The sequence below is a fragment of the Coturnix japonica genome, chromosome 7 (assembly GCF_054131305.1).
Source record: "Coturnix japonica strain WE chromosome 7, WE-NBRP24, whole genome shotgun sequence".
NCBI classification, from domain to species: Eukaryota; Metazoa; Chordata; class Aves; order Galliformes; family Phasianidae; genus Coturnix; species Coturnix japonica.
This window is the reverse complement of record NC_140669.1, coordinates 27,833,711-27,849,657: the sequence shown is the minus strand read 5'-3', so window position 1 is coordinate 27,849,657 and position 15,947 is coordinate 27,833,711. Positions and strand designations below refer to the sequence as shown.

The following is a 15,947-nucleotide window of genomic DNA, read 5'->3' as shown; positions in this document are numbered from 1 at the left end:
CTCTAGATTCTAATTCTTTCAGTCAAAGATAAATCACAGTCACCTTCTCGTACTGGTTTTATATTGGATCACACTCAAAGCCTCTGTTCACAAATTGCTTCTTGTCAGCAAGATGTGGTTCTTGCCAGAAATTATCCCACAAGCTCCTTCAAAGAAAACATAGATTCGACCAAAGAAAACTGAGAGGAGAACAGGACTTTGTACATTTTGGCGCATCTCAGCCACAACTAAGTAACATCAGCAAAATCTTCTTTACCCTTAAGAAAACCATAAATACCATTCATTCAGATTCCTCTGAGAGAAACACGGTGTTAAAGAAAAAAACATCAAACATAAAGATTACATCTTGGAAAGCAAAATGAACTAATACTGTAATTTGGCTTATGCTTTCATTTTCAAACATCTAAATGAAGTACGTTGAAGCATAATGTTGATAACGCACCAGTGATGTGAACGTAAATAGCTAATATTGGTAGCAAGTGGTTACAAGAGCACTGCTTGGTTATGAGAGCACACATCTGTATTTATGTGTGCCTTCCAGTGTGTGGCTGCTTTTGTGGTGAAATATAACTGCAGAGCAAGAATGTATCTGTCACTACCTCATGCTTAAGTATTACTGAAGTTATCAGTAAATCACAGCCTGGAGGCTGCTGAAGGAAAAAACAGGACTACCAGAGAAGGCTCCAGAAGTGCAAGCACAAGATCATAGTAAAGGCCTTGGGAGAGCAAGCTCAGGATGACACACCAGGGTCCCAGGGCTATAAACAACTCAGCAGTGCTCAACTACTGCGTGCTAAAGGAATGCAACTTCAGAATATGGATAAAACTAGGTTTAGGGATAAAAAGGGAATGACAAAGTATGCAGCATATGAGAAACTATACACATGATAATAACTGACTATAATACACAGTTACGAACCATTAAAGACAGCAAATAAGTTAGTAAGTTAGTAAATAAAAATGGCCCTTAGACAGACCTCAGTGAGAAAGTACCATCACCACCTACATTCACCCTTTTGGCTAGAAGAATGAAGAGGCCACCACCACCACAGCCCCCCTGTGAAGAACTACACAACAGCACCTCCCTTTTTCTTCTGTGTAAAGGTCAGCAAAGCACAGTGACACTATAGAAGGATTAGATACAAGAAAGCTTGTGCCTGTCTACATCCTTACTGGGAAAGTGCTGGTATAACTGGATAATTTGGACTGTGAGTGCTGGTGTCACTGCAGCTGGCCTAGTAATAACTCATTTGTTATATGATAAGTCTTGAGCTGGGTTCACAGCCAATTCTTGGCTTCACATGCAGTGTGTGTTTTTCTGCCGCATATAACTGCTGAAGGTGCCAGTTGGGTGCCTACCTTTGATCCCTGGCTGCTATGAGGGGCACACAGCAGGGCTGAGAGTCAGTTGAGCAGGACAAGCTCTCTGCCTTGGTGTTTACTATAAGCAATACCAGGAAACTTTCCCTCACCCAATACAGATTTCAGCCTTTCAGGAGATAATTTGCTCTTGATTAAGAATCACTAGGAAATTAATAAAAACAATAATTAACTAATGAAGCACAGCTCATTACTGAAAAGAAATGTACCCAAATCTCAGTCCACAGTCTTAAAGGCAGAAGGCAATTTCCAGGGAAAGCTGATAAAATACCCTGTTTTACCTTCTCTACAATGGCAGTCAGGGTTTTCCGCACATACTACATGGGTTCTGATTAACAGGTGATCACACTAAGAAGAAAGCACAAAGCAACACTGAACTCTGGAATATGAGCTGCTACATGTTCAGGCTTTGAGGAAAAGAAGAAAAATAAGCACGTAGGAAGTTATCCATCTAACAAGAAGAAGAGGAGCAATTAACTAGGTGGACCTTCTGTATATCTCAGCAGAAGATAGATTTCAAGTGTCTCTGTGCTCACTAGGAAGGTATTTCTGGATAAAACATTGCCACAGAAAATGGAAAACAAGAGCAGAAGCTTTATCATTTCAAGGTCAATGATGCTACATATTTAGGGAAGCTTAAAAAAAATAGCGGCTCACACTCTTTGCCTACAGCAAATACAAATAAACAAGCAGAAGCACTTCACAACTGAGAACTAACAGTGATAGACATGAGAGCCTTGTCCACTCTTTTGAAAAGATCAGAAAAAATATTCTTAGAAGTCTCCCCGCTCTGCAAACAAACCTCTTCCCATCCTCAAGCACTACACAAGCACTGCTACAGCACCCTGCAATTAATAAGTACTTAGAGAACAGACTATCTCTGCTCAAGACTTACGCTCTTGAAACAAGTGTCTTTGTTGATATTTAAGTTGGAGCTTCTCACCTGGGGGTGACTGGCATGTTTTTTCTGTTTCTGACTCAAGAAAGATTTTGGATTTCAAAGTTCTTTACACACTTCCTTTTCTATGGAGGTCTATAAAAACAGAGAAGCAAATCATGACATTTCCTTCTATCCCAGCAAAGATTTGCCTGTTTTCTGCCCACGTTATCTCCCAAAGAAGCTTAAATATTTCAGATGTCTGCTCTCAGTCTTCACAATACCCTTCAAAAGTAGGCTGCTCTTAAGACATCAATTCTGCCTTAAGGTCCCCCATGTTACCACTTTGACATTTTTTAGCAATATGCTGCTGTGCCCTCTGGGTTGGGACAGGAAAATATCTGCCTCTCCCTGCCACATCATCCTCAGTTTTCCCTGAACTACCATAGAAGATGCTTACAGAAGGTTAGAAGAACATATTATTATACAAGTGATACTTTTTTCCTTCTGCACATCTAGGATTTATTGTTGGAATTCTCCCTCTTAATGGCAGCAAAGTGACTCATCCTTTATTAAAATCTTGAAACAGTTCATCAAATTGTCATCCCCCCAAACTATTTCTTGCTTGTTTGCGTAGGATGAGGCTACATAAGTCACAGAAAGACTTAAAAAGGCTATGAAAATTTCAGTGTAGTTTTAATAACTTGGTTGTAACATTTATATAGTGTTTTCTATTCTCTTCAAACCTCATTACCATGTAGGACTTCACGTGGATAAACTGAATGCAGGCGATGCCTTGGATCAACATTTTATTACCAATGTTTCGGCCCTTTTTAAATCTAAAAATTAAGAAGAGTAATCAAATCCTGGGTGAAAAAAATTGCAAATGGCCATCTTGATAGGAGCAAATTATCTTTTATACTGATAGCTAACCAATACTTCTCCAAATAACTGCATGGAAAAAGGGATGCTAAATACACAAAAAAAGGACCATGAAGTTAATTTTACATCATTAATAGCGTTTCTTGAATCAAAATATTAATATTTTGTAGCATTAGGACTTTAAGCTCTGATACGCTTCTGTTCAATAGCTTAAGTTTGGTGAAGTCTAAGAACAAAACCAATGAACACCACAGTTTAGACACTTGGCTTTTTGAATAAATTCCTGACAAGAATTCTGAGCCTTCCCCTACATGAGCCTACCTCACAGCCTCCATGGGAAATGGATGGACACTAGATTACTAAAAAATATAAAAGGGCTGAAGCTCCTAAACAAGAAAATACATTCACATAGCTCCAGTTTGCTTTCCTTTTTAACAGATGTTGCACAACAAATCTCATATGTCTACAAAGAGTGCTCATCGCTCTGATGATGTGAACCTTCCCTTCTGCCTATGGCAGTATCACAAGGAATAAATCATTCTGTTTGAAATTCCTGCTGACCCTCAAGCTGCCAGCTGGTGCCCCACATGCAGCACACCTGCAACCAGATTCCTGTTTAGTACCAATGAAAGCATTGGCTTCTCCACTGTCATTCTGGATAAAGTCCTCCAGCCATTGACACATCAGAGTTTAGCAGGCTCATGTTCCACCACCCAGCTCTGCTCACACTCATGCTTCCCACCGCCTATGGCAATCGTTTTCATAAGAAGTTAAAGCAACTTATTTTATTTATATAAACTTGGAAGAATTGTGATAGCCTTCATAAAGAATACAGAAGCATGTATGAGTCCTTTCTCACAGCTATGCTTAGCTCCAGATACTTTCAGTTTTTTTTTTTTGCAATTTCAGCAAGCACCAGCAAAGCTCTTCTCCAATTCTCATCCACACATCCCCTCAAATGACACACATTTATTTCTTACATCATACTTTGATAAGGAATTTCGTATGCATTGTATGTACCATATACGAAGCCACCTCCATTTTTTCATTTTAAAGCAGGTTGCATTAGCTTAGTTCAATGACTGTAGTCCCTGCTGGAAAAACACTGGCTAGCCAGAATTCTCACTGAGCCTCTTTCTTTCTGGCCTGAATAACTACTGCTCACCATGTGGTGCAGCAATAATCCTCTTTCTCTGTCCCATATCAGGCAATATCCCTCTTTCCTCAAGGCAGTTCAGTTCCTGAATAACTTTTCATCTGTCTGTCAGAAGGCATTAGAAAACCGAAGCAGGCTGTGCCAGCCCAATGGCACTTACTTGTTTTGAAACTCAAAGACAAAAAGTAGTATTTCTTCTTGCTAAAACTCATCTTTCTGCTATCATTAAATTACAGAGCAAGAATTTCTTTCCTATTTCTTTTTCAGGTGCTGGAGTAGAGGAATACACCTGCATCACATCCATCACTGAAATGCAGCCACCATAGACTTAGACCACAGCAGCTGTTTGATGGCGTGCATCAATTACACCTAGCATTGAGGACTGGAAGGGAAGAAGGCACTGTAATCAGCTGAGGCTACGGGGGGTATCCATGTAACACAATCTAATTACTTGCCTGGATTTTGGCCAGTACACTACTGGAGATACCATCCTCACTCTTAAGCAAGCAGCCTTGAAACTTCAATTACTGCGGTGGTCAAGGTCTTAGTTTTATGTCTTAAAGGCAGCAACTCCAGCAACACAATTATATTGCTCCAGTACTGATTCAATGGAGTAAGTGCCACCTGCTGAAACACCATCGTGTCCTGTAGCATATAAATGATAATTAGCAGTCTTCTTTTTTTTATTTCCAGAAATTATGAGAGGCTCTATAACCTGCACAGCATGAGATTTGATAAGATGAGAGCACTGGGTTGTATAGCTAATAAATCAGTTTACTGTACAACCTCATTTCTTTAATGAACAGCAAATACCTGTGCCTTAGTGAAGAGCTCCAGGAACACATTTGCAAAATGAAATGCTGGAATTTTGTGTTGTCTCTGAAGAGGGAGTGCTGACCTACCACTAGGCATTAGAAAACACTCTCCTGCCAGGGGGCAATGTTAAGTGTAAACCTTGATGTAAGAATTAAAACATAAAATCCAAAATACCAGAAGAGATAAGTGGCAGAGCCATTATTGGAGAATAACCCAGCAGAGGTACCATTTTCATAGGAGAGTAACTTTTAAAAGCTGACAAGAGCTGTCAAGAGCTGTCAAGGTGTCAGGCCGGGAAAAGAGCTGGCACAATTAACGTATACTAGGCTTCAATCTGCTGTGTGGGGAAAAAAGCAGGATTTGTTTTGGACAATTACAAGTTAATAAATGGAAGTGTCAGTTCCTCTGCAGTTATTTCTACAGCACACATTAAAGTGTACTAAAGGCCAAAACCTTTCACAGTTCCTGTCATGGTAGGCAACACTACCATTATTTTATATTTCAAGCAATTTTATCGTCAATGACAGCAGTTACAAATGTCCAAGAAAATATTTCCCCTAGCAGCATACCAGGCAGTTTACTTGGCAGAAATCATCTGTGCTCTGAGCAGTGACTAGTGGTTTAGATTTTTATTATGAAGACTATTTTTTCCCCTGCAAAGCACACACATACAAATGAGTGCTGGAAGTGAAGCGCTCGCAAAGGCATCTCCATTCAGATGGCATCTCAAGGGATATGCAAAGGATTCAAACTGTCCATGCATACAGAGGAAGGCACAGAAGCCTCCATGTAGAGGATGAACCTGCACTGCATGAGGAGTAGGCACTGAAGCTTGTATTTTATCCCAAATCCTTACGGACTGGAAAAAAAAAAACCTTAAAAATCCCATACATTTTAATGTTTAATGCAAGTTTTTTTTTCTCCTTTGCTGCTGAAGGAAAATGGTTTGACATGATTTCTGCCTTGTTGCTCTTCCCATTAATCAAGCCAGAAAGATGAGTCATCAGCTACTTTATCTTCCTTTTTTTCACAGTCAGACAGGTGAGCAGAACCAAAGCAAAATACTACAGCAGCAATTAAAAGAAATCCACTACCCACAAAGTAATTTGGGAAATACTACCTATTATTTAAGATGTTATCCACCCTTACTGGAGTAAAATAACCGCCCTATTTCATTGTCAAAAGTCAGGTTATCCACACCTACTATTTTAAGACTGCCCAATTGTTGCTGCTGCAAACACTGGTTTTCAGTTATGAGAGAGCTGCTTGGGCAGCCAGCTGCTCCTACTCACTTTGAAGAACTGTAAAAACAAATTAAAGATCCTCAAACAGGCTTGGGAACAGCATACACTTCGCAGGATCCTGGGCATAGAGTGAATGGACAGCTGCTTCAGTCCTGACCTATTTCTAAGCACCTGAGCAAACACGGATCCTTATAAATACTCCCTGCAGAGTACTCTCTCATTTGTTGATCTTACAGTCATTATATGGGCATCTCAAAAACCTCCTTTGCTCTTCCAGCACTGAGCTGAACTGAGTTACTTTGGATCAGGCTGTAAGAGCAAGTTTATAAAGCTCACAGTTGGACTACAGCATTTTAAGCTAGATTATATTTTAATATATTTCTCATAATACAATTCATACCCATTAATCAACCTTAAAAAGGAGGCTGATGTCAGGAGAGTGTACTAATTGTGGTATTCCTACGAATTGCAAGACTGAGAGGGAATGAGAGAAGAAAATGAAGTAACCTACGTTAGTAGCATATGTTATCCTCACATTCAAAGAAAGGAAAACATAAGCATCCAGTAAGCAAGAAACAAGCCCTGAGATGGCTGGGAAGAAAAGTCCTCTGCTGGGGCAGAGAAGTAGGACTGCAGAGAAACAAGGCAGAGGATGAGGTGGCAGTAGCCCACAATTTATAAGCCAGGTGACTAACTCCTATTAGTTCAATGCTTGTTTAGTGACAGAAAATGCAAACTAAGGATAAGGAGTTTGAAAAGCATCCCTCCTTTAATGTTTCATTGAATTTTTTCTCATTTTTATTCATTTGTGAGAACCCATTTTCACACTTATCTATCGTTCAAGTTTCTACCGTATCTAGTGACAGCCCTCTCTTGTATACAGTATCTTCTGCCTATAAGAGAAAGGCTACAGACCACCTTAAGCATCCCTAAACAAATGCTCTGCTCTTGCACTGCTCACTCTAATTGGAGCCCCATCAGCCAGAGGAATGGTTGCTTTCTAACAGCTGATAGAGGGACACCAATAACAGCAGGGAGGAATGCACGCAGATGGGGTGAAGGACTGAGTTGATCCCTAAGGGAGCCTCCAATAGTTATCTTTAACAGCTAGTAGTGCTGGAACTCTTCCCTATTCTTGTTGAGTCTCAGGCTTTCTCTCTCTCATGGAATTTGCAGGCAAATGTATCTCTGCGTGGTCACAAGTAATATAACACAGTGAGATCCTGTCTGTACCAGATGCAAACATACGGTTCTAAGTATAAGCCATAATTTTAAGGCAATACAAAATACATGCAAAGAAGTGTGATTCCTAAATAAATAAATAAGAAAAGTGTTTCTTTTTTTTATTTAATAGTTTTTTGTCATTTCTCTGACTTTCAGTGACAGAAAAGTGGATGCAGGTTACACAGAGCTAACTTCTTGCATGAACTCTTGGTAGCATTAGCATATCAAGATGACAGCAGCATGAGAGAAGCAGGAAGCTGGGCATTTGAAAGTAGCAGCATTAATAATGAATGAGCTTGAATTAATATTATTCATTATTTATATTATGGTGTGCAGTGGGTTTCAGTCAGTTCTAATTTAAGAAAAGATGCAACGTGCTGTTGTTTCCTTCAAGGAAAGAGAAGGATGCCTGCAAGAGAGGCAAAGACACAAAGCTCAGCTGTATTTATGTTGTCTTCTGCAGGCAGAATGTCTTAAAGCAAGAAACAAAAATAATTCAGCCAAGAGACAGCAGCACTTTGTATAACTTTATGTTAAACCACAACTCTTCTGCCACATACAGAGACTTCGGAAGGAAATAAAAGGTTCTCTGCAGAATAATTGAGGTTTGTCACAAGGATGCTTGTCATGAGCAGGCACAGATGAAAGCCTAGTAAGAAACTAGGGGCTATTTCTCAAATAACAGCATATGGTATCCTTGAAATGAAGGAAGAGGCTGTGGCTGAATTCAAAATGGAAACAGGTCTGATAGGAGGAGCACACTTCTAATGTTCTTTTCCATCAGCTCTTGAAATCTTCTTAAACAGGGGCTGCTGTTGGTTGGCAGAACTCAAGAACAGCTTCAGGACTGCACTCTTGAACCACCTGTTTCAATTTTTTCATGTGCTATGTGAGGGTGGGGAAGGTTCAGCTTAGTGAGTTGTTCGGATCTTTGCTAGACAGTGTTGGAGCAGTAGCTATGAAATAAGTAAATCAAGACCAATTAATGGCTAAAGAGCACACAAAACAGGCTTTGCAGTTAGATTGGCCCAAGAAATGGGGAATCGCCTCTGTGTATGCTGCCTGTCTACTCACAACTCCTCCCAGAAAGCAACACAAATGGCAACACTGTGTTCCACCAATGGGTCAGAACCATAGCTTGAAGAAGAACAAGGTCTTTCTGAAATAAACTGTTTTTGCATGGATCAGCAAAGAACGCAATTACTGCTTTAAAACTGAGTGTGGTTACTCAGTTCTTCCCAATGAGCTCCCACATGTAAGTCACCATGCACATGCTGCTGGGCAGAAAAAGAAAAATGAAAAAATGAATTTCACAAAACCGAGTCATTTTGAGAGGCTGGAATTTAATACATAACTAGCAATGCACACCTGTCTTACAGTTAAGCAAACTCTGAACTTTGTTGTAAATAATGTTCTTTCCTCACTCACAGACAACTCAAATCCATGGAGCAACCAAATTATTTTCATGCCCTTCATTACTTACACTTCATCTACATTCTACTTGATTACTTTGAGGGCAGCAATGGGATTGCCTTTGGAATTTGAGGAAATTACAGAAAATGTATTCAAGTTGATGGGTTTGAACTTTGCAGCTGTACTAACACTTAAATAACTTTGGGAGAGCCATTTTATTCAACAATGAACGACAACAACAAAAAAGAGTGTTTTTCTTGCAGATAATTGCTCGGCTGATCTACAGCCTGACACAACAAAGCGCGTGTTAGGAAAACTCTCATTTGATCTCAAAAACTGTGCAATGCAAGGTTTCCATCATTTCTCCCTATTAGAATACTTTATGCCAAAATATGCATTACAATATGCAGAGTGCTTTGGGAATCGCATAAATAGCGCTTATAATTTTCAGGCCTCAATTATTATCTTCATTCTTATCTTCATGCTGAATAGAAAGAAGTATTTTCTCTTATAAGAACACTGGCCAAATAGCAGAAACTGGGTAAATGCTGATAGAGTAAAGCTAAATTTAAAACTTGCCTCGACTTCAGCTGATTTACACACAGAACATTTCATGTATTGATGAAATTCAGCTGAATGTTGATGAAGCTCTACTAAAATTTGTGAACCACAAAACAGCAGAAATGCATGCTGGGGAGATAAATAAATGCACAGGATGCACTAAGTAAATCGTATTTCATTGTATGGTTTCTTTCAGACAAGCTGTATTCTTAGCACACAAGTTTTATGTTATAAAAAAATTAAAGCAAAAGTTCCAAAGTCAAAAAAGGATGGAAACTGAAGCAAGTCTGCCAGGGACTGCACCAGGACACTAACAGACATCTGAGTGACACACCTATGCACACACCTGCAGATGACAATTGAGCAATGGATGGATGAATTATATTTGTGCTTGCTTTGCAGAGGCATTCTATCAGTTATTAAGGACTGACAGGGATACTGAAAAGGACAGAGGATGCAATAATTCAAGATGGAAATAAATGAAAGAAATGAGCTTAAATGCCAAGTTTCTAAGCTCAGAAGGGGTTGCAGCTGAGTAAGGCTACTTCTGAGTTAAATAAAGAGCTCCTGATAGAACCACAAAAACTGGCTCGTCAATGGTTATTATAAATACATGTTCTTCAGTAGAGACTGAAGGCAGGTTAGCAACAAGACTGAATTATGTAGTACTTTAGAATACTCTGATCTAAAGTGTCAGTACATGCTGAGAGCTGAAGAGTGCCCAAATATTCCGAAACACTCAAACTTGTTAAGGAACACATTCCTGGAATTAATTTCTATAGGTAAAATAAAAATGGAGGAAAATAAAACAGTTTTTTCTTTTATTCAGGAAACAGCATTAAGTTCCTCCTTAATGTGTATTACATATATTCAGCCATTCCTAGGTAACTATCAGACATTGCCTACTTAACTTGCAGACACTTGCCTTTCCAGCCGGCACCCAGGTGTTGCTTTGCCCCAGGCACCCAATGCTGACAGCACAGCCCAGGGGCACTCACAGCACAGCAGGGCTCTGCTGGAGCAGTTCATCTCTTAGTCAGTCAGCCACGAAGACAGTCCCCCTGGACAACCCTCTCTGGCATTAAGCGATGAGTACGTTCTTACACATACAACAGTGAACCTCCTTAGTGTTCCTGTTTTTGGAAAAGGAGGGGGTGTTTAGTGGTTGTGTGTGGGCTACGAATGTACATGTATCTAAAAGAACACACAGATAAATGTTTGTTGGTGTTCCCTTCATATTTAAATAAGTAAACGAAAACGGAAAGATGAGCATCGTTTAATAAGGGGAAAAAACTAAACCCAGGCAGAACTGAAAAATTACATTCTGTGAGAGGGACAGTAACATTTAGAAAGAACCAAAGACTCCTAACATCAATTAAATCCTATTGTACGCCTGCTTCACTTAGAGAAAAATGAAGACTTCCCATCAAGGCACGCAGAAATATCACTGTCTTCTAACCTGAGAAAAAAGCTGAACTAAGAGAAAGAATACAAAATCTCTATTCCTGGAAGTCTGGCCACAAGAATCCTAACTGTCTGATTTCCAGTCTGATGGTTGATTGGGCACACAGCAGAGAAAGCACAGAACAACATATCGCACTCGCAAGGAAAGGAAAAGATAAAGCAGTAAGTACTGCAAGAAGGGGGCTTGCTTCCTCAGCCCTGCAGACTCAATGAGTCGCCATCTAGAGATCCATGCCTTCTTCTGTTGCAGCTGGTGATCAAAGAAGGGATCTCTTTAATCACTCGGGGATGTTGATGGCCATGAACACTCCCCACAACCTTCTTTTCTGCTCTGGTACCTTAAACATCCCATTCTGGCTGGGCTTAGCATGCACTAAGTTACAAGCAAATGCAGCGCTACTGCCAGCAGCAGCAAGTTATGTCACATACATACAACATGCTTGTTTTGCTTATGAAGCAACTCCTAAAAAAGTCTTTTGAAGCTCTTAAGGCTTCGTTCTGTACTAGAATAAAGCTCTTTTTTTGACATATTGCTCTGGAAGACAATACCTTTTTGAAAATTATTGTTTCTGTGCTTCCAAGATGGTATATAACATGCTGTCTTAGTCTGATCCAAATAGCTTCAGTGGGACTCAGTCTGCAGAGAGCAGCCTGGAAAAAGCAACCTAAAATAATAATGCCTCCCAGTAAACATCTTTCATTTCAGCAGCTGTGGGGACTGAGCTGCTGCAATCCATGTTTTCACGTATTTAAATTATGTTCCTCCTAACCCAACATGAACAGACAGGAATGCAGGCCAACTAAGGGGCTTCAAATCCCTATTGCTGTTTCTAAGTTACGGAGAATAAAGAGCTGCGAAGCATATTAATATCACTCTTTACCAGGACACAGCTTCCACTGCCAACCATCCACCTCCCAGTTTGCAGTGGTCCCCATGAGCACTCCAAGAACAAGTCATTCACTCAGGCATCTTTTGTTTGGCAATTCCTATCTAGAATTTCCATAGAAAGAGAGATACACAAGTTGCACAGGCAAACTTAACATCTATTCTAAGGATCACACACTCAAGATGATCAAAGGTGAGATTACTGATGGGCTGCAGATTAATGTTCTCCGATCAGCTTGGCATTAACCTCTAAAAAAATACAAAGAAAAGAAGCAAGTGGAGGAAAATGTAGACACTATGGCTGGAATATGGAAAAATGGCATGTAGCAAATTAGTCTTCCTCTATAATTTGTACTTTAGTATCTCCATAAAATTTTAAATACATTTTTAGTGCGAGAAGATCATTTTCATCCAGGGAGAGTTTGCAACACGACCTCTGATTCTGTGGGAAAAGTTTCCTGCTAATAATTTACTTAACTGATGGTACTTGCATATGCAGATACAAATAAAGTGAGATTCTTCCAGCGCAGCATTTTTGTTCTGATAAACAGTAAAGCAGTGCAGGACAGTACATCGCTCCTTGGTGTGCAGCTATGATATTAGGTGATAAATCAGGTCTGGGATGGAGAGGAAGACTTTCAAATTCAAGAACAAAAGCACTTTGTTCTGGCAGCAACAAGCCTCTTGAGGAATGATGGATGCAGGAAACCCAGCTGTGCGATCCATTGACAGGACAAAACAACTTACCGCCTCCAGAAGGCTACAAAAAGATGAAGGTCATTCACAGCTTTACACTTGCTGCTCTGCCGCGTTTATCAAAACAGCAGCATTTCAAGGAGCACAGGCAGAACTTTTTTCCTACCCCACATGAATACAGCACTTCAGAAAGCTCCTTGTATGCTTCCAAATGCCTAAGGAAGCACATAAAGTCATACAGACGCTTTTAGGTCTCAGAACTGCAATCCGTGATTTTAGATCTCCATTATCTAAGAGTAATTCTCTCATTAGAGCTCTGATTAATACAGGTTCAGCCTTTGTTACATTTCTATCTGAATTGGGCCCACAGCACTTCTGGTTTTAAAGACACCTATATTCAATTTCTTTCTTTCTTTATTCTGCCCTGGCTTTCAAAGCAAACAGAGGAGTTCATTTTTCTTCATTACCACTTTTCAAGTTGCTTCTCCAGGATTATTTCTTAAAGGCTACAGATATTACTCTCCCAAGCATACTGTCAAAGCAAAGTACAGGAAAGCACTAACAGAAGCAGGTGCAAACCCCTACATATTGGTCTGAACTCCTTCAACTTCTAGGCAATAAAATTAATTTTGCTCTAGCCTTCATTTCTGTTCTGGTCAGATGAGTGCAGAAGCTATATTAGACAACAAATCAAAGCACAAGCAATTCCTGACAATATGGGATTCTCAGTCCAAAAGGCTATTTTACAGTTTATTAGTAAATATTGAGGATTAAAATGAAAAACTTCATGTGCTAGCAATCTTTCAGTGGATAGAAAATAATAATCCACAATAAAACTGAGACACAGATGTGATAAAAACTTACTCTGAGAAACTACCCCATGGCTTAGATTGCGTGACAACAGAGTGCTTGGTTAGCATTAAATAAGGCCTTCCAAAACAGCTGCGATGATTTCAGGTCGGCAGAGGTTTCAGCCACTTGATCACATTAAGGACGTTGTGTTGGGAGCAGAAAAACATAACCATCTTTTTGCTTACAGCTATTCTGGGAGCACAGAAAACTTTCTGTTTTTAAATAAGTGCTTCCCCCTACCTGCTCATTATTAGTAGAAACGCGTGACTGAATGCTGAAGTTAGAGACTAGTAAGAGGCAAAACCAAGGTCAACTGTTCAGCTCCCACAGTAAACCACTGGAAAGCTTCTGCCACCGAGTTTGGAATGTTCACAACAAAAACAGAGTGTCCTACAGCAGCATCTACAAATAGCTCTAGCAAAATGAGGTTGCTCACAAATAAAAGACTTGGTTTTAAAATCCTTGAAAATCCAAGGCAGGCCACACCATAGCATTTGCTTCCTGCCTCCTTCTTCCCTGAAATACAGGAACTGAGATGACTAACTTTTATCACAGCAATCAAAGCCACAAAAGAAGATGCTCCAAAAGAGTTAAACCTGATTTAACTTTTTTATCTCAGGAATCAATAACCTTATTTTCTAGTAGTATTACAGAAAATGTTCTCTTTGTCAAAATTAGCGCTCATTCAGCTTGTCCTGCTGGAGAAGGAGGCCACCTTTGTCTGATTTCCCACCAACGACTTGGGAGTTGTAGTTATCTTACATACAAAGAGTACGGCTTAATGAATTTCCCCAGCTAAGATGACACATGCAAACACTGATACCCTGAGCCGCCACCCAAAAGATAAAGGAGCTGCCACACTCCTCCAAATGCTGCTGCTGCAGTGCCCAGCATCTCCTGTCTAAAGCAATTAAAAAGAGAAGCAGCAATGTGAAACACTGAAGCAAGTCTCATACCTGACCTAAGCTTCAAAGTATATTTTCATCAATACTGAATAGGTAGAGGAGCAATTACTGCAGCCTTCAGGTTCTCATTATTTGAAGGTGTTTCAGAGCAGTCTGAAATTCCTAAGAGAGATCAAGCGGGGAAGACTCTGCCCATCACTTTTTCCCCTGCTTTCCATAAATGAGGTGATGTTATGTGACGGAGCCTGAAGGACCAGTTCCAGCTGTACTTAAAGTCATAATACTTGCAACTCATAAGTTTTAAGTACTTCTAGGACAAAATGAAGTTAGATAATCATTTCTCCTCTAGTACAGCTTTCCTTCCAGTTTCCCACACATTCCTATAGCTGATGAGGTCAGCAGCTTTGTAGTTCTAAACAGCTAATCTAAAACTCACACAAAGCTGATAGTATCTGAAAGAAACTGCAGGACAAAGAGAGATTCAATTAGAATGAAAAGCAATCGATTCTGATCCAGAACCCTATGATTGCACCAGATAAAAACAAAGATAAAGGATAATTACCAGCTAATTGGACTAAGTAGAAACTTCCTGTATGGTTATACCATTACATATCCTTTTGGCAAAGTCAAGATGTGCTGCATTTTCCTCTGCACAACACATAGCTGACCACTCTGCAAACCATAAGGCTGCAGTGGCATTGCCTCTCGTCATTATGTTATAAAAGCAAGACTCAGGACTTGGAGTTGCAGAAATAAAACACAGCAGTAAAACTGTAAATACCAGCGTTTAACACCTAACACATTTTATTGTGAACCAAGACAGAAACATTTCACTGTGAAGAGGTTTTGAACTCAGCACACTGAAGTAAAATTACAGCCCATTTCACGCAGATGCAGCTCTGAAAAGGAAGACGACCGAAAAGTACACCAAGCTTCTGACCCACACCTGTTCCAACACAAACGATTCCCTATAATCTCTTAAATATACAACTGTACTTACTGACATGCAAAATTAAACTGAAGATAAGTGAATTCCACATTTACCTTTTTTTTTTTTTCCCTCTTTTTTTTAGTCATTTATTGTACCTTGTAACCATTTAACTGTTTGCTTTTCCTTTAGGGTATTCTCCATTCCTTGCGTCTCAGAAGGTTTGGCTGTGAAACCTTCAAGTTATGACTTATTCCTATGAAAACTGCCTCCTTTTTTTTCCCCCCAGAATTGACTGAAATATTCAAGCCATCCTGAAGGACACAACAACCAAAAATGTCAACATTCCTGTTGGAACAAAGTTTAAATAGCGAGAAGATTCCTCTTACCTGTTTGTGAGCGTGATCGTATGAGTTAATGTGATTGTCAAACTCCTGGTGTTTATAGTACTGCTTGTCACAGAGTGCACAGTAGAAGTTGGCTTTCAGATCTTCCAGGGCTTTTGCTATAGTGTTTTTCTTCTCAGCATAATCCTGGGGGGAAATGGAAAAGTAATTTTAGTATATTCCTCTGATGCTGCGAATGGATTTTGTGCTTTGCAGTTAATCATATTTGTAAACATTTACACACTTCCGTAACTAAAAGCCTTCGCATATTTGCTGT

At 39.7% G+C, this 15,947-nt stretch overlaps 1 protein-coding gene across 3 annotated transcripts in view; it reads right to left on the bottom strand.

The window, feature by feature from the left end:
* ZNF804A (zinc finger protein 804A) overlaps nucleotides 1–15,947 on the bottom strand; it is a 312,097-nt gene that overhangs the window by 13,310 nt on the left and 282,840 nt on the right. For all 3 annotated transcript variants that reach the window (XM_085553584.1, XM_015868019.3, XM_085553586.1), the window contains one exon: nucleotides 15,674–15,817. In XM_085553584.1, coding sequence (XP_085409710.1) covers nucleotides 15,674–15,817 — 144 coding nt within the window. The remainder of the gene's footprint in view (nucleotides 1–15,673; nucleotides 15,818–15,947) is intronic.